Here is a 21,031-nt window from a genome sequence, read left to right as displayed (position 1 = left end):
TTAATTTACTAATCCGAGATCTGAGTTTATGATTTTCTTGTGTGTGGTACCTCATTTTTACATAGTTATGTTGGCTGCTTCGAAAGTTTGGTCATTTTTTGCATCTTTTAAATGACCAACGCCAAGTTGGTCCTGCTCTTAGAATATAATGACGCTATCCTATATATAATGTTTAAATTCTTATATCAACCTCCAACATTTAAACTCCAAAGCATAAATAGTATGAAGATAATAAGAATCTTTTGGACTTAAAATAAAAATGAAAATTTTGGAAGTCAAGTTTATCGAGAGCAAGGTTCACAATACCAGCTGGTATGTTTTGGTATGAGTGAGATTTAGCGATTCAACTAGTTATTAGTACACAGATTAAGGTAAACCAGGTGGTATGTTCATACAGGACATATATTTGGCAATATTGCTTACTACGAGGTTGGTACCATCCTATACAGGGTATAGGGCGGGTATAGAGCCATGATACAGGCTCTATACCAAGATTTTTTTTATTTTTTTTATTCTTATTTTAAATTCAGTACGTACTAGTGGACCGAGTGTTGGACTCCAATATGGTCCTGGTTCAAACCTTGACCGATCAGTATCGGTACATGAAATTGTGAACCCTATATTTGAGGATCAACAAACAAGTTTTACTTTTTTATTATGAATTTAATTAAGATTCAAATTTGTACTTTTTTTTAAAATTTGTAAAGTCATGTATCTTCACCCAACAATAAAAATTTTATTGACAATTCTTCTAATTTAAACTATTTAATTATGGCATTGATGTAGCTTGAATCAATCTTGAAAATAGTGCTACAGGAATTGATAGAATCTTGAGGAAGGTAGCTTAAAGGATGGCTTCTCAGATTTGGAACATGCACTCAGAGAAAAGTCAAAACTTTAAAAGAGTGATGGGATATAATAAGAGAAGTTCAAAGTGTGACAGTAATAAACATTAAGATGTCCAATTAGCAAATGAACCCATACATGCTTTTCCCTCTATAGCATAATATGTACTATGGATCATAGTTATCAGAACCGAATACTCAGCCATGTCTTAGGCCATTGGGTCATCGGTTAACCTGGTGAGTCAATGGTTGGACTGCAGTTTTAATATTTTTTTTTTAAATAAAATTATATTATATGTATAAAATTAAAAATATATGAATAATACTATGTAATTAAAAATATAATGAAGGAGGATGATAGGAATGAAGTAGACATGTTGAGCGAATAATAAATAATAATAATTTTTTTTGTTACAAGAAAAACACCTAAATACCTTTGTGCATGGATTGCTGTACTATCGAATTGGTATGGTACGAGCAGCACATACCAGTCCGAGCATGGATTGATACGCAGACCACTCCTGTTTTGAGCAATCCGATTAAAATAATAAGAAAAATCAAAAAGTGGTGGGCCCTATCCAACTTAGTGTTAAAAAAGAAAAAAAAAAGTAAATTAGGGCTCATGAACACAAGCCCTCTTCTCGTGTATGAAGTCTTTGCCCTTGCTACTACGACTTCACTGCTGTGATGCTACCTCTTCGCCGTAATGATGCTGCCGCTGCCTCTGTGATGCTGCCACTTTGCCGTCGTTGTTACCGCTTTCAAATTTATAACATTTTCCCTTCTCTAAAATTTATGTGATTGGAAACTTGGCATCAAGTTTAGAGGTTCATATCAAGTTGGCATATGTCGATTCTCCTTGTCTTTTTGACTTCCAGTCACACACTATAAACAGTATTTTTGTGGTCGACCAGAATCTACTAGTTACAAAAATCTGGTGCTTTGTTAAATAGTTTCTTTATTCCGCTTAATTCCAATTGGTTTTCACTCTTAAGGAAATGTTGTCATCAATCGAACCGTATTCAGGTAATCCTTATAAATTGTGTATAAATTTCTAGATAGTTACTGTCCTTGTGGAAATTTCTTGGCTACTGTAGCTTATATTTGTTGTAGTTTCCTTGACAAAACTAACTACTTATGTTTTGCTAATTTGTCATTCCTGCATATCAGCAAAGAACTTATGTTTCAACAAGTCATACGCCGCTTTGCCCATTTCAATGCCATCCAACTTAGTGAGCCAGCACCTTTACCAGAATTGTTAATTTTGGCATTAAAAGATGAAGACTTAGAATCTGGAGGTGACAATGATGATGAATTGAGAAAGAAGATAGCAGAGGTAATATCATTGCCTTACATGTGCTTCTTATTCAATGTAAATTATTGTAATATTATCACATTTTGTTTTTATTTTCTCTGCCTTCTCAAAAAAATGGGTGGAATAAATGCACTTGTCAGTTTTTCTTAACAACTGCATGTACTTTTTGTGCTATTTTATGCTGTTGAAGCTAAATGGAAAAAAATGTCTTTTAACACAAGTATTTTCTTTCAAAGAATTCTTAGAAGCTCATGCGGTACTGCAGATTGGTCTTTCTCGAGGTTCCAAGTTCTAGTGGCACACCTTGTGCCAATGAGCTATCAAGATAAAGTGGACCAACATATTAACCAATGCTGATACTTGACATAGTCTAGGCTGTCTAGCATGCCAGCAGCAAAAGAAAGGGGTGAAAAGCAATCAAAACAGCAACAAAATAGGTAAGGGTAAGCGGTGGAAGATCGGGTTCCAAACCTCGTAATATACAATCAATAATCATCTTTATCAGCTGAGCTAGTCGATATCTCTAAAATTTAGGTAAAAGAAAAAGACAACTGAGATTTGGTCACAGGACCTCATATTCACTAATAAATTTTTTTACCAATTATACTAGCAAACACCTTTGAGATGTGAGTAAAGGTAAGTAATTTTTGGTGAACGTAGAGGGCAGTAGTTCATAAATGTCTATGATTAAATTGGTTTTCCATATTTGAGTCATTTGTCTTAAATTGTATCCTGGTTAGTCAAGTTACGATTCCAATATATTTTTGTTGTACTGGCCTTTTTATTATCCTATTCACCGCTAGATCTTTTACCGTCCCATACATCGGATGAAATGGAAGCTTAAGGGGCCTCATGTAGGCAAAACTGGATGCATTTTCTTCTCGAGCTCATTTTCATTTTTGTCTGTCTCAACCTCTTTTACTTTTGTGTTCATTGATGCATTATCTTGAGTGTGCTGTTCAACTTAGAAGAAGAGGCACGAGTACTTGCCCGACTGTGCATCTACCTAGAAGAAGACTGTCAGTGAGCTTCTCTTCTGCTTTTCTATTTCTTGTCATGGGCTAGGTGCATGATTAAGAATAGATTCTTGTTTTTGTCCTTTCTTTTGTGAGTTAGAATGACTAATATTTGATTTACTGTTATATTGATGTCTGTTACTTCTACTGCAGCATATACTACACATTTGAATTGTTAATAGCATATTGTAATCTTATACTAATAATCCACTTTGGGCTCATGGTGTTCACAATAACATTGAGGGGTATATGTTTTTTCCTGAGTGGTGTATATGCCAAAGGGAAAAGAATCATAGAGAAGCATGTGCCAATCTTATTGATCTTCAATCTAATTGCTTAGATAGTTGGAAATATGTTTAACCATTATTCTTGTGGATCTTATACAACTTGCCTAGAAATACTTGAGTGGATTTGGCAATAAAATGTTGACGAGAGTAGCATGACATAATCATCTTATCTTATCCACACTTTGATGTATCTCATACAAGTGTATATGATGTACACAGCTTTATGTTGCTTTCTGCCTTGCGTGTCAGATGAATACCGAGTTACTTAAACAAAAGCGTGAGATGCTTGAAGAGTATTTCTGCATAAATATAAATCAAGAGGGGAATTTGACGAGACTACCCGTGATACTTGAGCAGCATACTCCTGATATGGACCACATTCCAGAATTCTTGTTGAGTTTGGCTAATGATGTAGGTTCTGAGTTCTGTATCTTATTCTTTTGGTTTTTGTGGATCAACATATTTGTATATAATTTTTTCACCTATTTAATTACAGCAGAAATTATTCTGTTGCAAAAAAATTCTTAAAATTAAAATTCTTGATTGGATTATTGTAATTTAATTTCAAATAAGCACAGGAACATAAGAGTCTCTTTACCTTCTTCATGACATTTTAATTTGTTACACTTACAAATAATACATCACTGCACTTGCAATTTTCCTTACCAAATGCTGATTTTGAAATGTTCTTTATTAAGTGCTAATGCTGGTCAGATGCTTAGATCTTATAGATAAATGCAGTCATCCTTAATTAATGTAGTATCTAATGATTCAAATCTTGATTGACAGATAATTTATATATGTTCAGGGAATAATATCACTTTATTGTCACCATGTGCAATCTTTACCTTTCTCTGTTTGGCTTTTGGCTTAAATCTTAATTCTTGGTTAACTTTATAGGTTGATTGGGAGAATGAGAAAGAATGCTTCCAGGCAATATCTGCAGTTCTCGGTAACTTCTATGCCATGCATCCTCCTGTCCTGCCTAATCCAGCAGGTGATGGGATTGAATTCTACAAGAAAATTAACGGCAAAGCTGCGTCTATTGATGATGCAGGCAATGAGTTGACTGGCACTGGTAAGCTATAGATTTTGCCAAGACACTAATCTCTTTTCTATGTAAGAGTTGATAATTATTAACGCTGCATATAGTTCTTTGTAAGGCTTGTCCTCAATTCATAATTGTAATTCTTGTCCTTGAATTCCTAAGAGTAGGATTACGTTGGTAGGTCAGATAATAGGTCTTCTTAGTTCCAATCACAATTGCAATTGTAAACATAACAAGAAAGATTTTTTTTAATGGTCTTCTGATCTCATAACAGATGATCATGGACAAGATGATCTTGACCAGGAGCTACTGGCTGAGGCAGAAACTGCCTGGGCCCAGCGTGAGTGGAACATTCAGCACGTATTATTCCCATCTATGAGACTGTTTCTCAAACCACCAAAATCAATGGCTACAGATGGAACTTTTGTTCAGGTTATCTTCTCTCGATGCTAGCTTTAGGAGTACCAACTTTATTGCAATATTTGATGCTCTATCTTATTGTTGTTACTTCAATATCAGTTAGCTTTTCAGTCCATGTGGATACATGGGATATATAGAATCAAATGCTCTTATCTTATTGGTTCTCAGTAGTTCACACCTTTATCCCTAGTCAGTCCATGTAAATACATGGGATATATAGAATCAAATGCATCATCAATAATGACCCTCTTGTTGTGTTTGTCCTCCCATAATCTAACCTGATTCAATCTAGATGACTGCTCCGTAGAGTTTCTTTTGATGTAGGCTCCCTTGCATGAAAGTTTTGTATTATCATTGTGTTATAAACATTGTTCTCTACTAATAAAACTAACAGAAATTGTACCTTCTGATTTGTGATCTATACATGCAAGTCCTGCCATAGAATCACATGATGGGGCTTTAAATGCAATATATTTGATATCATACTGAACTGTTCTGGCAAGATAAGAACATTGCTCGTCTGTTTGTAAAACATGTTAGTTTTTTTTTTAATGGAATTTTTTGTAATTAGATAATAAGTAGATCTCAGTTTCATGTTCTCGTGTTTAAACATTGACAGGTTGCTTCTCTAGAGAAGCTCTACAAAATCTTTGAAAGGTGTTAGAAATAGCTCGTACAAATGTAAGCTACTTAGTAAATGCTCAAAGATCGGGGAATCAGATGCCCTGTAAATTGAACCATTCTACTATGGTTATCAAAGATGGTTAAGATCTGCTCTAGTATGTTTGGATGAAAAATGCAGGAATTTTGATGCTTTTTTGTTTTTTCACGGATAGAGGGCATGCCTTGTGTCATGCTGGTATAGCTTTTTGATGTGAAATATCATCATGCATTAATATTTTCAAGAAAGTTCCTGTTTAATCAGTTGAGAAAAGCTTTCTGTATTCTCATTAAATTTCTTCGTGGTTCAAATGTTTCGAGCTTAAATTAATCTTTAAACATTAGGAAGGTAAGTGGTAACGGAGAAAAATGTTCTTGATGGTAGAACTTATATATATAAATGATTTTTTGATCCTTGGGCTCCATCTCTGTTTTAAGAATTTTTATTACCAACTAAAGTGAGAATTGTATATTTATGTTTCTATTTTGGTGTTTTAGAAACATATTTAAGTATTAAATTATCTTATATTTGGTATGAGAGCAAAAATTAACCTATGCCATGACATAAACAAATTTGAATTTTTTTTTTATTTTTTATATCATGAATATAATTTGATTTGAGTTTTTATTTTGGAACTTTTGTTGCTTTTTGGTATTGAAAATTATGAGGATATAAGATTTTTAGCCTTTTTAGTGAAATACAACATTCATTTTGATAAAATACCCATATTATGTATAAATATTTTATTATATTTATATTATTAATCATGATAAAATATCATTATTTTTATAATTTACTTACACGAATTATGAATTGATACATAATTTGATAGTTTTATCATAAAGATTATTTGAAGCTATTTGAATTAAAAATTTAGATTATTAATTCTCATATTTTAATATAAGCATTTAGGGTCTTTCTCAAATTATTAATTTCTCTGATATCTTATGTAACATTCTTGAACTTAGGGGTAATAACTATAAAGAATGGAAGAAGTAGATTCTCCTCCATATATGGTGAATGGATATTTGATTATCCTATTAGGAAAGACGAGGTCGTGTTATATGAGTGATGAGAGTGATCCAATCGGCTCAACATGATGTTTATCAAGACTAAGATAATTGTTAGTATATGTGGTTTTGTTGATTGGTATGAGAAGATTCGAAACTTGTTGTAAGTTATTGATGAGCAATTCATCACTTTGGAAAAGGCATTGACAAGCACTCTAATAATGAAATACTCATCTCTCAGACTCACCAATGTAAAAGGTGTGTGCGAGCATATAATACAAATGTGGGATATATTAGCTTAATTTAGGAAACTCGAGGTTAATATGTTAGAATCCTTCCTAATGCACTACATTTTGTGTACTTAAGAAAAAGAGAGACTAGTGAAAGAATTAGGTGAGAGTGCATTATTGGTAATCGTTCGCAGGAAGAATAAAACTAACAAAACCAACAAAAATCAAGTCAATCAAAAAGCTAATTAGTAAGGAAAAAGTGAAATATCACCTCAAGTTAATATCAAGAAAGAAGTAAAATATTTTTTCTATAAAAAGAAGAGACACATGAAGAAGGAATGTACGAAATTCTAACAATGACTTGAAAAGAAAAGTAAACCAACCTCATTTATGTGCTATGAATCTAATATGGTTAATGTTAATATTAACACCTAGTGGATTGACTATGGATTAACAATCCATATTACAAACTCTTTGTAGGATATGTAAAACCTAAGGAAGCCAATGGGAAGTGAGCAAAGCATCTTATCAAGCAATAAGATGGGCTCACATGTGGAGGCGATGGAAACTTACATTTTAACTTTAAGTAGTGGTTTTGTTTTAGAATTGAAAAGGATTTTTATGTACTAAGTGTCTCACAAAACATGATTTCTATTTTTAGACTCGTACCATTTGGATATTCTTTTAATTTTCAAGAAACAACATTGAAAACCGAGTTTGTGATATATGTGGGTTTGGAGATATCCATCTAAGGTTAGGATATATAATCCACAACTTGAAACATTTTCACATGCCATGAGTTGTAAAGAATCAGATTTATGACACGATGCCACGAAGAGAAGATAGAATTCCATGAAGAGCAATGGAGTTTGGGATATTATAGAGTTGCCTAATGGGGCAAAGGTCATTGGTTGCAAATGAGTCTTTAAGATCAAGAAAGATTTGTTCGACAACATTGAGAGATACAAAGCGAGACTTATTGCAAGCATATTTACTCAAAAAGAAGGAATCGATTATATATAGTTGTTTTCTTCTATATCTAAGAAAGATTCTCTTCGTATCATTTTGGCATCAGTTGCTCATTTGACCTTGAGTTGTAACAAATGGATGTGAAAAAGATATTTCTTAATAAAGATCTAGAGAAGGAGGTTTATATGAAACAACACGAAGGTTTCTCCTCTAGTGTTGGTGAGCACTTAGTTTATAAGATTAAGAAATCTATATACAATCTAAAACAAGCCTTTGGTCAATGATATTTTAAATTTCATAGAGTAATTTCTTCATTCGGATTTATTGAAAATCTCATGGATCAATATATATATTAGAAGGTTAATGGGAGTAATATGTTTTCTTATTTTATATGTGGATGATATTTTGCTTGCAACTAATGATTTTGCTGCATGAGATGAAACAATTCCTTTCTAAAAATTTTAACGTGAAAGATATAGGTGAAGCATCTTATATCATTGGTATTAAAATTCATAAAGATAGATCTCGACGAATTTTAGGTATATTATAAGAAACCTATATTAATAAGCTTTTAAAGAGATTTTGGATGAGAGAATGTTCACCAAGTGTTGCTCTTATTGTGAAAAGTGATAGGTTCAATTTGAACCAATGCCTGAAGAACAACTTTGAGAGGGAATCAATGAAAAACATTTCATATGCTTTTGTCATGGGAAGCCTTATGTATGCTCAGGTCTGTACTAGACTTGATATTGCATTGCTATGAGGATGTTAAGGCGATATCAGAGTAATCCAAGTATGGAACACTAGAGAGTTGCAAAGAAAGTGATGAGTTATCTTCAAGGAACTAAAGATTACGTACTTATGTATAGACATACAGACAATTTGGATGTGATTGACCATTCAAATTCAGACTTTACTAGCTATGTTGATTCTTGTAAATCAATATCAAGGTACATTTTCAAGATAGCTGGTGGAGCTATTTCTTGGAGGAGTGTCAAGCAGACTTTGATTGTTACTTCTATTATGGAAGCTGAGTTTATCTTCTATTTTGAGGCTATTTCAAATAGTGTATGACTTAAGAGTTTTATTTCTAGGCTTAGAGTCATGAATTCTATTTCTAGGCCATTTAGAAATTTCTATGATAATTTAGCTACTTTTTTTATGATTAAAAATAATAAAAATGGAAGTTGAAGTAAACACATCGGCATTAAGTATTTAGTCATAACAGAACGCATAAAAGAAAAGAAAGTGGTCATTGAGCATATTAGCACTGAATTAATGATTGTTGATCCTTTGACTAAGGGCATGCACCTTTGATTTCGTTTCGATAGTAACTTGAGTAGATGAAAATCGAAAGCTAGTAGTAGTGTAAATAACAATTTCAGGAAAGTAAGAACTCACACATTCAAGGAACACACCAATTTAAAGTGGTTCAGTCAAAATGACCTACATCCACTTGCGAAGCCTTCTTCGAAGAGGCTCCCAACTTCCACTAGCAAATCACTTTGAAGGGGAAGGACAAATACCTCTCTTACAACCTTTTACAGTGGTTCACACTCTTACAAATTTTCAACGAGAAAGAAGGAGGTGAATACTCAAGCAATTGAAAACAAGACTTGCTAAAGACTTTGCTAAGGCTTTTCATTTCTCAATATATTGCTTCTCCAAAGTTGTATTCTCTATTGAGAATTGAGGGGTATTTATAGGCCCCAAGAGGATTTAAATTTAGGCTCCAAATTTTGAATTCTCTTGGGTTCCCAATGCTGGCAGTGCCACCCCCTGTCAGTGGCGGTGCCACTGCCTATCAGTGTTTGACATTGATAGTGTATCGACGGTGCCACCGCCCGACCTCTCGGGTGCTGGGCGGTGCTACCGCCTAGTCCAGCGGTACCACCGCTTGATCCTCGGGTTCTGGGCGGTGCCACTACCCAGTCCGGTGGTTCCACCGCCTGACCTTTACCGATCATTGGTCGGGCTTCAAATCCGGCCCAAACCAAGTCATATTTGGGCCCAATTGGCCCCTAACCAGGATATAGGATTATCCCTTAATCCTAACCCTAATTACATGCAAACTACACAACTGAAAACATAGTCCTAAGCAAGCTTTCAACCGGCAAACGTCGAGTCTCCTTCCGGCGATCTTCTGATGGACTTCTCCCCCTTTGTCATCAACAAAAAGGAGATGAGACTTTTAAGCATACAATTTGTGATTGAAAATTCACCATGAAGATTGATCATTCGGCATTCATAAGATTATACAAAATTCAGCATTCATCCAAAATTCATCTAAAAAGAAATCACCATTTAACTAGAATTCATCTATAAAAAAAAAAATTCAACATTCATCCTGAATGCATTTCAAAAATTAAGCTTTCATTCAAAATTAAAAAAGCATGGCTTTCATGCAAAAGAAAGAAGATGACAAAATTTTAACTTGGCATTAAGAGTAATCATACAAGGATCGCATGTTAAGGTAACAGAATAAGAAGACATATCGGTTAATCCGTAAGAGGAAATCCATAGTTCTTATACATGATATCTATTTTTTGATTCATTTGCTGTAGTTCCTTCAAAATTTCAATTTGCTGAATTTGAATTTGCTCTTGTTGTGATTTGAGTTGGTCTTGTTGTGATTTGATCTAATGCAATTCTGCCATAATGAGTTGTTCAGAAGATGAAGTAGGAGCTGAAGGTGCTGTACCATTGCTAAATGGTGTTTCGGGGTGTTCTATTGGTGGGGGAATTGGATCAGTCCTTCTAGGTTGCCTAACCCATATACCATTGCTAAATGTGCACCTAAGTCTTTTTAGTAGATTTCTATTGATGGTGTTAAATCGATTAACTTGAATTGTTTCTTCATTAGGCAAGACACAAATATCATGTGCAAGTATTAATCGAGTAATTAACCCCTCATATGGTAACATAGTGTCTTTAGCTATTATATCATGCATGTGTTGTCAGAGTAAGTATCTAAAGCAATTATGTTGTTCGGTTATAATCCAGTACATGGTGCTTAGCTCTATTTGACTCATTTCATCAAGATGAAATTGCTTGTGAAGTAGTATGCTAGTCATGATGTGATGAAGAATTTTAGAGTTAAAGGGTAGTAAGTGCTCGTAACTTTTGGGTATCATGCTTGGGTTTGGATTTTCAAAGATAGTTTCTAAGGCTTCGGAGTAAGTTGCACCGATTATATTTACATCTCATTTATTTCTAAAGTAACAACTCCTATCATTTTCAGAAATTCTAATTAGTTCACAAATAATACTATAAAAGATTCTAATTTGTGTTCCTAAAAGGTAAGTACTTAGGCTTTCGTTGTCCACACATAAGTTTGCATAAAATAGCCTAATTAACCTAGGATAAATTGATTCATTGATTTGTAGGTGAGGTAAGACATCTAGATGTGCAAACCACCTAATGGGTTCTAGGTTTCCTAGTTCATCTAGATCAACATGTTTACCCTTATATATAGTTCTTGTTTCGAAATTTGGAAACCTAAGAGCTACTTCTTTGGATCTAAAAAGATTTTGGTCAAATGAATCTCCTTCAACCCTTTTCCCTTTTGATCTTGTTGATCTCTTAGGAGTCATTATCTAGACAAGATGATGGATCAAGAATATGAAACTATGAAGAGTAGGCAAAATAATGACAAGAGGAAGGAAAGATTTCAGATTTTACCTTATGAACAATTCCTTGAAGGATGGAGAGCTTGAACCAACAAGAATCTCTCTCCTAGGCTTCTAAAGGTTGGAATGAGGGTTAGAGAAGTTTTGAAGGAGTTGTGGGAGAGCTTGAACCAATTTCTCACGGGTTGGGGGCGGTTCCACCGCCGGCCCTAACCCCTCTTCTTATAAAGGGGATCTCGGGTGGTGCCACCACCAATCCGAGCGGTGCCATTGCCTGGCGACCAAGTGCTCAGGCGGTGCTACCGTCGGTTCTAGCGGTGCCACCGTTGGCATGCCAAGGAAGAGAAAAGAAAAAAAAATTCTTTCCTCCCCCTTTTTGTTTTTCAGAGGTGTTTGGCTCAAGATAGGATAGGATCTTGGGTTACACTTTAATATGTCATTTGGAATCGAAAGAGGAGGAAGAAATCAAATCCACGAAAGAACGGAAAGAAGATGAAAAACTTTTCGGAAAATACATTCAAACAAGCTTATTCTCAAGGACAATTTAACATGCCTAGTTCCCTTAATGAAGTCAAATTGGTCTTCATTTAAAGCTTTTGTAAAGATGTCTGCTAATTGATGCTTTGTGTCAATAAACTCTAGAACGACATTATTGTTAAGGACATGATTGCGTATGAAATGATGCCTAACGTCGATATGCTTAGTTCTAGAGTGTTGAATTGGATTTTTGGTAAGACATATGACACTTGTATTATCACATTTTATAGGAATGTTTTTTAAGTAAATTTCATAGTCTTTAAATGTATTCTTCATCCAAACCACTTGTGCACAGCATGCACTTGCAGCAATGTATTCGGCTTCCGTCGTAGATAGTGCAACTGAGTTTTGTTTCTTGGAAGTCCAAGAAACAAGTGCTATGTCCTAAAAATTAGTATGTTCCTGATGTACTTTTTCTATCTATCCTACATCCGCCAAAATCGGCATCTACATAAGCTATTAAATCGAATTTATCGGATTTCGGATACCACAATCCTAAATTGGGAGTTCCTTTAAGATATTTAAATATTCTTTTAGCACTCTTAAGATGAGATAATTTAGGATTAGATTGAAACCTAGCGCAAAGTCCTACACTAAACATGATATCCGGTCTAGTTGCGGTGAGATAAAGTAGACTTATCATTCCCCTATACGTTTTTTGATCGAAATTCTCACCATTTTCATCCATATCTAACTTCGTCGTAGTACTCATAGGAGTGTTTATCGCTTTTGAACCGTCCATGTTAAATCATTTTAACAATTCTAATGTATATTTAGATTGATTAAGAAATATACCATCACTAAGTTGTTTAATTTGCAATCCTAAAAAGAAGGTTAATTCACCCATTAGACTCATTTCAAATTCATGATTCATACACTTGGCAAATGATTCATACAGTGATTTATCCGAAGAACAAAAAATAATATCGTCAACATAAATTTGCACAATAAGAAAATTATTTTCAAAGTGTTTGATAAACAATGTAGTATCAACCTTGCCTTTGGTAAAATTATTTAAAATAAGAAAGGAACTAAGCCTTTCATACTAAGCTCTAGTAGCTTGTTTCAAGCTATAGAGAGCCTTAGTCAATTTGAATACATGATTAGGAAGAAGAGAATTTTCAAATCCGGGAGGTTGTTCGACATATACTTCTTCGGAAATAAAACCATTCAAGAAGGCACTTTTGACATTCATTTGAAATAGTTTAAAATTATTACTACTAGCATAAGCAAGGAGTATCCTAATGGCTTCTAATCTTGCCATAGGAGCGAAGGTTTCTTCGTAGTCGATACCTTTTTCTTGGTTGAAACATTTCGTCAATAATCTAGCCTTGTTTCTAACCACGATACCGCATTCGTCTTGCTTGTTTCTAAAGACCCATTTAGTACCATTGACTAAATGGTCACTAGGTCTAGGAACAAGTTTCCATACCTCATTCCTCTCAAATTGGTTCAATTCCTCTTGCATTGCAATGACCCAAGAATCATCTTTCAAGGTCTCGTCAATGCATTTAGGTTTGATTTGAGAAAGGAAGTCGGCGTTAGCACAAAAATTCTTGAAGAAAGAACGAGTTTGAACCCTTTTTGATGTATCTCTAAGAATTAGCTCCTTTGGATGAGCATTCACATACTTCCATTCCTTAGGTAAGGAAGAAGATGCATCCAAGTTGCTATTTTGAGGAGGGGGTTCATTTAAATTTAAATTTTTAAAACCAATATCATCATCAAAATCATTTTTATTTAACTTGAAAATTTCATTGAAAACTAGACTCTTCTATAACTAAGGTTCTTTTGTTAAAAACACGAAAAGCCTTTGAAATGGAAGAGTAACCAAGAAAGATGTCTTCATCGGGTTTGACATCAAATTTTCCTAAAGCATCTTTTTCATTCAAAATAAAGCATTTGCAACTGAAAACGTTAAAATAAGAAACATTTGGTTTTTTGTTATTCCATAATTCATAGGGAGTTTTTGATAGAGACAGTCTTATTAGAACCCTATTCATGATGTAGCAAGTCGTATTCATGGCTTCGACCCAGAAATACTTGGGTAGACTATGTTCATTCAACATAGTTCTTGTCATTTATTGTAAGTTTCTATTTTTTCTTTCAACTACTCCATTTTGTTAAGGATTTCTTGGAGTGGAGAAGTTATGGTTATATCCATTAACTTTACAAAAACTTTGGAAGTCACGTTTTTGAAATTCATCACCGTGATCACTCCGAATTGATGAAATCATGAAGCCTTTTTTGTTTTGAGTGAATTTACAAAATTTAGAGAAACATTTGAAACAATCACTTTTGTGAGCCAAGAAATAGGTCCAAGTGTATCTAGTATAGTCATCTACAATTACAAAAGCATATTTGCTTCCTCGTAGACTTGTCGTGTCAATTAGTCCAAATAAGTCAAAATGGATCAATTGTAATGGTCTAGTGGTGCTAATTTGATTTTTTTGTTTGAAACTAGTTTTTATTTGTTTACCTAGTTTACACGCATCACATACTTTGTCCTTAACAAACTTCATATTGAGAATCCCTCGTACTAATTCTCTAGATGAGATCTTAGATATTAGTTTTATACTTGCATGGCCTAATCTCCTATGTTAAAGCCAAGTATCATCATTTAAAGTGGAGAAGCACATTTCATTACTTAGTTCATCAAGGTTGATGGTGTAGACATTATTTTGTTTTAAAGCAATCATTGACAAGTTATTGTTTGGTTTTTCAATAATGCACGCATTAGATTCAAATCTAACGATGTAACCTTTATTGCATAATTGACTAATACTTAAGAGATTATGTTTTAATCCATCAACTAGTAATACATCATCAATTGAAAAACATGATTTGTTACCTATGGTTCCCTTGCCAATGATTTTGCATTTGTTGTTGTCTCCGAAGGTGACGTACCCTTCTTCTTTGCTAGTGAGCATAGAGAAATGAGATGGATCTCCAGTCATGTGTCTTGAGCATCCACTATCAAGATACCATCTCTTGCTCCTAGCTCGTTGGTTTGTCTACAAAAGAGGATGGTTTTTAGGTACCCATTTGATTTTGGGTGCCTCAAAAATTGATCTACCAATTTTGTTATTCATCATTGAAGTATTTATAGTTCCTTTAGGAACCCATATCAACTTATGTGGACTAATTTTCCTAAATGGACATTTGTAAGCAACATGTCTGGATTTACAACAAAAGTTGCATTTCAAACAAAGGTGAAACGTGTAATGTGGGTCCTTTAATGAAAGTGGTAGGATTTTGGTGAGATCCTCTCACAAAACTAATTCCACTTCTATTTACGACGTGACCCTTGTTTGCGAGGATCATGTCCAATCCCTTGCTACCGACCTTAAACAAGGTCTCTTTAAGTAGTAAATTTTTATTTTTTATTGCTTCTAAGTATTCACACTTAGAGCATGGATGAGTTTGAAGACTATCAAGCTTATTTTGTAGTAAGACATGCTCTTTCTTTAAAAGATTAAACTTCTTACTAATAGTTCTACACTCATCAAATAATTCATGAAAAACGATAGAAAGTTCATCGAAAGATAAATTTTCATTAATTAAATCACATACCTCTTCTCCTAAAGCCATTAGCGCAAAGTTTGCCTCTTCTTTGTTGCTAGCTTCTTCACTTTCTGAATCACTTGAATCGTCTCAAGTCGCTTTTAAAGCTTTCTTCTTCTTCTTCGGTTGCTTCTTCTTGGCTTGGGGGTATTCATTTTTTAAGTGCCCCGGCTTCTTGCATTCGTAGCATATTACTTAGTTCTTTTTTATGTTCAAGTTTGTTTTTGGTGTTATTTTTAAATTTATTCTTTCTTATAAATTTTTAAAATTTTTGAGTTCAAAGTGTAATGTCATCGTCACTGTCCTCATCACTTGATGTTCCTTTCAAGTACTCTTCTTGTGATGTAAACGTCATATCCTTCCTGTTCTTTGGAAGAGGGTTCTCGAGCTCTTCATGAGCATGATATGTAATTTTGTAGGTCATTAGAGACCCAATAAGTTCTTCAAGAGGAAATGTTTTAAGGTCATTGGCCTCTTGAATGGTCGTAACTTTTGGATCCCAACTTTTTGGAAGGGATATTAAGATTTTAGTTACTAGTTCAAAGTAAGAAAAATCTTTACCAAGAGCTTTGAGTCTATTGATGACATCCGTGAAACTGGTGTACATGTCTTCGATGGACTCACTTGGTTTCATTCGGAAAAGTTCGTAAGAGTGCACAAGAATGTTGATTTTGGACTCTTTCACTCGGCTAGTGCCTTCATGAGTGACCTCAAGAGTTCTCCAAATATCAAAAGCTGAATCACAAATTGAAACGCGATTAAATTCATTTTTGTCTAATGCACAAAACAAGGCATTCATAGCATTTGTGTTTAAAGCAAAAACCTTCTTCTCCGATTCATCCCATTCGCTCATCGAAAGAGAAGATTTTTTAAATCCATTTTCGACAATAGTCCAAAGCTCAAAATCCATGGAAATGAGGAAGATCCTCATACGAGTCTTTCAATATGTGTAATCCGACCCATTAAACATAGGTGGACGTGTAATAGAATGACCCTCATGCATGCCGGAGTAAGCCATCCCTCTTGGGTATTAAACCAAATATGAGAGTGAGCCTAGCTCTGATACCAATTGTTACGATCAGAGTGGCACTAAGAGGGGGGGGGGGGTTGAATTAGTGCAGCGGATTAAAACTTGTAAGTTTAAAAACAAATTCATAAATACGAGGGGATTTCGTTTCGATAGTAACTTGAGTATATAAAAACCGAAAGCTAGCAGTAGTGTAAATAACAATTTTAGGAAAGTAAGAACTCACACATTCAAGGAACACACCAATTTAAAGTGGTTCGGTTAAATGACCTACATTCACTTGCGAAGTCTTCTTTGAAGAGGCTCCTAACTTCCACTAGCAAATCACTTTGAATTACAGTGGTTTACACTCTTACAAATTTTTAACGAAAAAGAAGGAGGTGAACACACTCAAGCAATTGAAAACAAGACTTGCTAAAGACTTTGCTAAGGCTTTTCTTTTCTCAATCTATTGCTTCACCAAAGTTGTATTCTCTACTGAGAATTAAGGGGTATTTATAGGCCCTAAGAGGATTCAAATTTGGGCTCAAAATTTTGAATTCTCTTGGGTTCCCGATGCTGGCGGTGCCATCGCTTGTCAGTGTCTGACATTGATAGTGTACTGGCGGTGCCACCGCCCAGCCCGGCGGTGCCACCGCCCGACCTCTTGGGTGCTGGGCGGTGCTACCGCCTAATCCAGCTGTACCACCGCCTGATCCTCGGGTTCTGGGTGGTGCCACCGCCCAGTCCGGCGATTCCACCGCCCGACCTTTACCGGTCATTGGTTGGGCTTCAAATCCGACCCAAACTAAGTCATATTTGGGCTCAGTTGGCCCCTAACCAGGATATAAGATTATCCCTTAATCCTAACCCTAATTACATGCAAACTACACAACTGAAAACATAGTCCTAAGCAAGCTTTCAACCGGCAAACGTCGAGTCTCCTTCCGACGAGCTTTCCGACGATCTTCCGGCGGACTTCCGATACACCTTCGGATTTCTTCCGGCGGAATCCCAGTAGGCTCCCGATCTTGTGGCGAGTTCTACGAGTAGCCGAGCCTTCTTGGTGAACTCTGCGAACCTCCGACGATCTCTTTAGCGGACTTCCGAAAACTCCGACATGTCCCCGATTTCTTCTCAGTTGGTTCCGGCAGCATCTCCAACGAATCTTCGGACTCTCAAACATCCATCGAATCTTGACTCTGGTGTCCTTGCTTTATGTTTTCAAGCTATCGTAGTTAATCCTGCATACTTAACTCAATAATATGGATTAGATCAATTAACCCATCAATTGATTTTATCATCAAAATCTGAGATTCAACACAAGGATCATGTAGAGAAAATGAGACTTGGTTTCACTTTGTAATTGAATTTACTATTGAAACTCTTATATATTATGATGTTTTTTCATATTCATGTGCACATTAATTTATTTGAGAAAATATATTTGGATTGGACTAAGAATAAACATAAGTTTTGTTCATTAAGTAATATTATCACATTTAAATTAATACTTGAGAAACTAAGTACATCGTAATACTCGCTCTTAGAGGATTTATTGTTATAATTCATGTATTTGTTTCTTAAAAAAATTATTCGATAAAATTAATTTAAGTTATTAAATTAAACGTATGGACCAAGTGATCAGTTCAGGAACATAGTTTCTACACATGATCATATGAAATCTCAACCATCCATATCGAATAATAGATTAGTTATAGTTCATAGCACTTCTCAAGTACAAATTTGTGTTGAACAATCAATATTCTAATAGATCAAGCAATTTAGGAATTATAATAAACTCTTGAATAACTAGTTGAACCACAAGTTCCTCACGGAGACATTAGTACAATATTAAAAAGATCTACTAGAAATAAAATATATACAATTCCTAGTGATTATGTTATATATTTATAAGAATCTGACTATAGTAGTGGAGCAAAAAAATGATCCTGAAATATTTTCATAAGCCATTAGTTACAAAGAGATAGATTTATAGCACGATGCCGTGAAAGAGGAGATGAATTCCATGAAGAGCAATGGAGTTTGAGATCTTGTAGAGTTGCCTAATAGGGCAAAGATCATTGGTTGTAAATGAGTCTTTAAGACTAAGAAAGATTCGTTAGGCAACATTGAGTGATACAAAGCGAGACTTATTGTAAAAGGATTTACTAAAAAAGAATAGAGGTGTTTTCTCCTATATCTAAGAAAGATTTTCTTTGTATCATTTTGGTGTTGGTTACTCATTTAACTTTGAGTTGCAACAAATAAATGTGAAAACAATATTTCTTAAAAGAGATATAGAGGAGAAGGTTTATATGAAACAAATTAAAGGTTTCTCCTCTAGTGTTGGTAAGCACTCAATTTGTAAGCTTAAGAAATCTATAAATGGTTTAAAACATGCCTTCTATCAATGGTATTTTAAATTGCATAGAGTAATTTCTTCATTCAGATTTATTAAAAATCTCATGGATCAATGTATATACCATAAGATTGACCTTTGAGGACGGAGACACAAGGGTGCTGCACGACTCAGGCAAAACCAGCTAAGTCCGTAACATATGGTATCAGAGTGGGATAAGCACTCATAGAAACACTTGATATGTAAATGTAAGGGACTTAACGGGGTTGCGTTGAGGGCAGTTAGCACACGCACGACCGTTTGGGAGAAAACGAGCATAGAGATGTAGGGAAAAGGAATCGCTCGGAGGAGCGGGCATCTGAGATTGACATTCAGATGAATGGCCAACCCTTCGTGCAAGAGGCACCACGAGAACAAGTAAGCTTGGAAGAATGCAGAGCGCACAAAGATTGGGATGGCTGATTTTGAACTACGGCTCAACGTTGACAACTATACTTGATGGTGCTCAAGGTAAGCGAGGCACTTGGTAAAGGATGAGACCATGCAAGGTGGAATGGGTTGCTTAGCAACCGAAAGAGTTGTGCAAAGCTCACAAAGGTGAGGGGAATTGCTAACTCGAAGAATTCGGTACTCATACATGGGCTTATATACGGACGATGGAATGTTCGCGGCCATCCCAAGGCTACTGAAACTCGGTGCCATGGAGCATTGAATCTTTCTTTTCGGCATGTGAATGATACGTCTGTAGGAGGCTGAAGTGTGCAGTGAGTTCAGCATATTACTAGACCTTGAGTGGTGCAGCGGGGGTTGTATTGACGTAGAGTCGCAATCTAGCAAGTGCGTTTACAGGAGGCAGAATAATGTACAGTTTGTTTAGCAAATCGAAGTAGTTTGGGGATGGTGGTCTCCGAAACGTTCAGAGAGAAAGAAGCGAAGAGAGATGTTGCTCCGATGGGACAATTATCCAAGAGGGATAGATTCTGGTTTCTCCAGAGGGAGAATCATGTACAATAGACCGCACATGTTGAGGAGGAGTACCTCAACAAACAATAACTCCACGAAGCTCAATAGACTGAGCAAGCGGCGAGAAGTCGTCGCATGATCTCACTTGAGAGAATGTATTGGTGGATGCATTGCAAGATCAAGTGGGGGAGCGACCCAAAGCAACACAAATGAAGGCACACGTGGAGTCGATACGGAGATTGGACTCAAGGGAGGGCTGACCCGTGGAATAGTGGGCGCGAGGGCCACCATCAACTCAATGCAAAACGAGGAGCAGAGCAACTTAGGTGTAACTTAGCAAAGTACCCAAGTCATGTGGACACGTGCGAGAGCTTTTCGGTCTGTAATGGACCATTTTACCCTTTGTTGTGCCACTATTCAGAGCTTGTAAAGTCTGTTTGTAATTTGCATTGTCTATGAAGTGTTTTTCGGACATGTTTGCTTGTGGATCCCGATTGAGGCGTTCTCTTTAACCCGTTCTCTCTTTTGTTGGTCCTAAGGGACAATGGGGGAGCTTCGGGGAGGCTGACCTTTGCGGATGGACGCGCGAGGGTGCCGCACGCCTTAGGCAAAACCAGCTAAGGTCGTGACATTATGGTATCAGAGCGGGACAAGCACTCATAGAAACACTTGACATGCAAACGTGGGGGACCTAGCGGGGCTGCGTTGAGGGCAGTCAGCACACGCGCGACCGTTTGAGGGAAAACGGGCATGGAGATGTAGGGAAAAGAGTCGCTCAGAGGAGCGAGCATCTGAGATTGACATTCAGAGGAATGACCAACCCTTCGCGCAAGAGGCACCACGAGAACAGGCAAGCTTGGTTGAATTTGGAGCGCACAAAGGTTGGGATGGCTGAGTTTGAGCTACAGCTCAACGTTGACAACTATACTTGATGGTGCTCTAGGCAAGCGAGGCGCTTGGCAAGAATGAGACCATGCAAGGTGGAATGAGTTGCTCAACGACCAAAAGAGTTCTGCAAAGCTCACAGAGGTGAGGGGAATTGCTAACTCGAAGAATTTGGTACTCATGCATGGGCTTGTATGCGGACGATGGAATGTTCGTGGCCATCCCAAGGCGACCGAAACTCGGTGCCATGGAGCATTGAAACTTTCTCTTCGGCATGTGAAGGA

The 21,031-nt window shown here is 36.0% G+C and overlaps 1 protein-coding gene across 6 annotated transcripts in view; it reads left to right on the top strand.

Moving 5' to 3' along the window:
- The window catches only part of LOC103985219 (DNA mismatch repair protein MLH1), a 35,993-nt gene that overhangs the window by 8,154 nt on the left and 6,808 nt on the right, over positions 1-21,031 (top strand). For 3 of the 6 annotated variants that reach the window (XM_065183611.1, XM_018825681.2, XM_018825684.2), the window contains exons 12-16: positions 2,016-2,181; positions 3,683-3,874; positions 4,364-4,541; positions 4,786-4,943; positions 5,551-5,865. In XM_065183611.1, coding sequence (XP_065039683.1) covers positions 2,016-2,181; positions 3,683-3,874; positions 4,364-4,541; positions 4,786-4,943; positions 5,551-5,595 — 739 coding nt within the window. In that variant the 3' untranslated portion in view covers positions 5,596-5,865. Of the gene's footprint in view, positions 1-2,015; positions 2,182-3,682; positions 3,875-4,363; positions 4,542-4,785; positions 4,944-5,550; positions 5,866-10,472; positions 10,607-21,031 lie in introns of those variants that run through there. The other 3 variants (XM_065183614.1, XM_018825683.2, XM_065183612.1) reach the window with 3 other exon arrangements.

Source organism: Musa acuminata, chromosome BXJ1-5 (assembly GCF_036884655.1).
Source record: "Musa acuminata AAA Group cultivar baxijiao chromosome BXJ1-5, Cavendish_Baxijiao_AAA, whole genome shotgun sequence".
Taxonomy (NCBI): Eukaryota; Viridiplantae; Streptophyta; class Magnoliopsida; order Zingiberales; family Musaceae; genus Musa; species Musa acuminata.
Note: the sequence above shows the minus strand (reverse complement) of the source record. Positions and strands in the feature narration are given on the sequence as shown.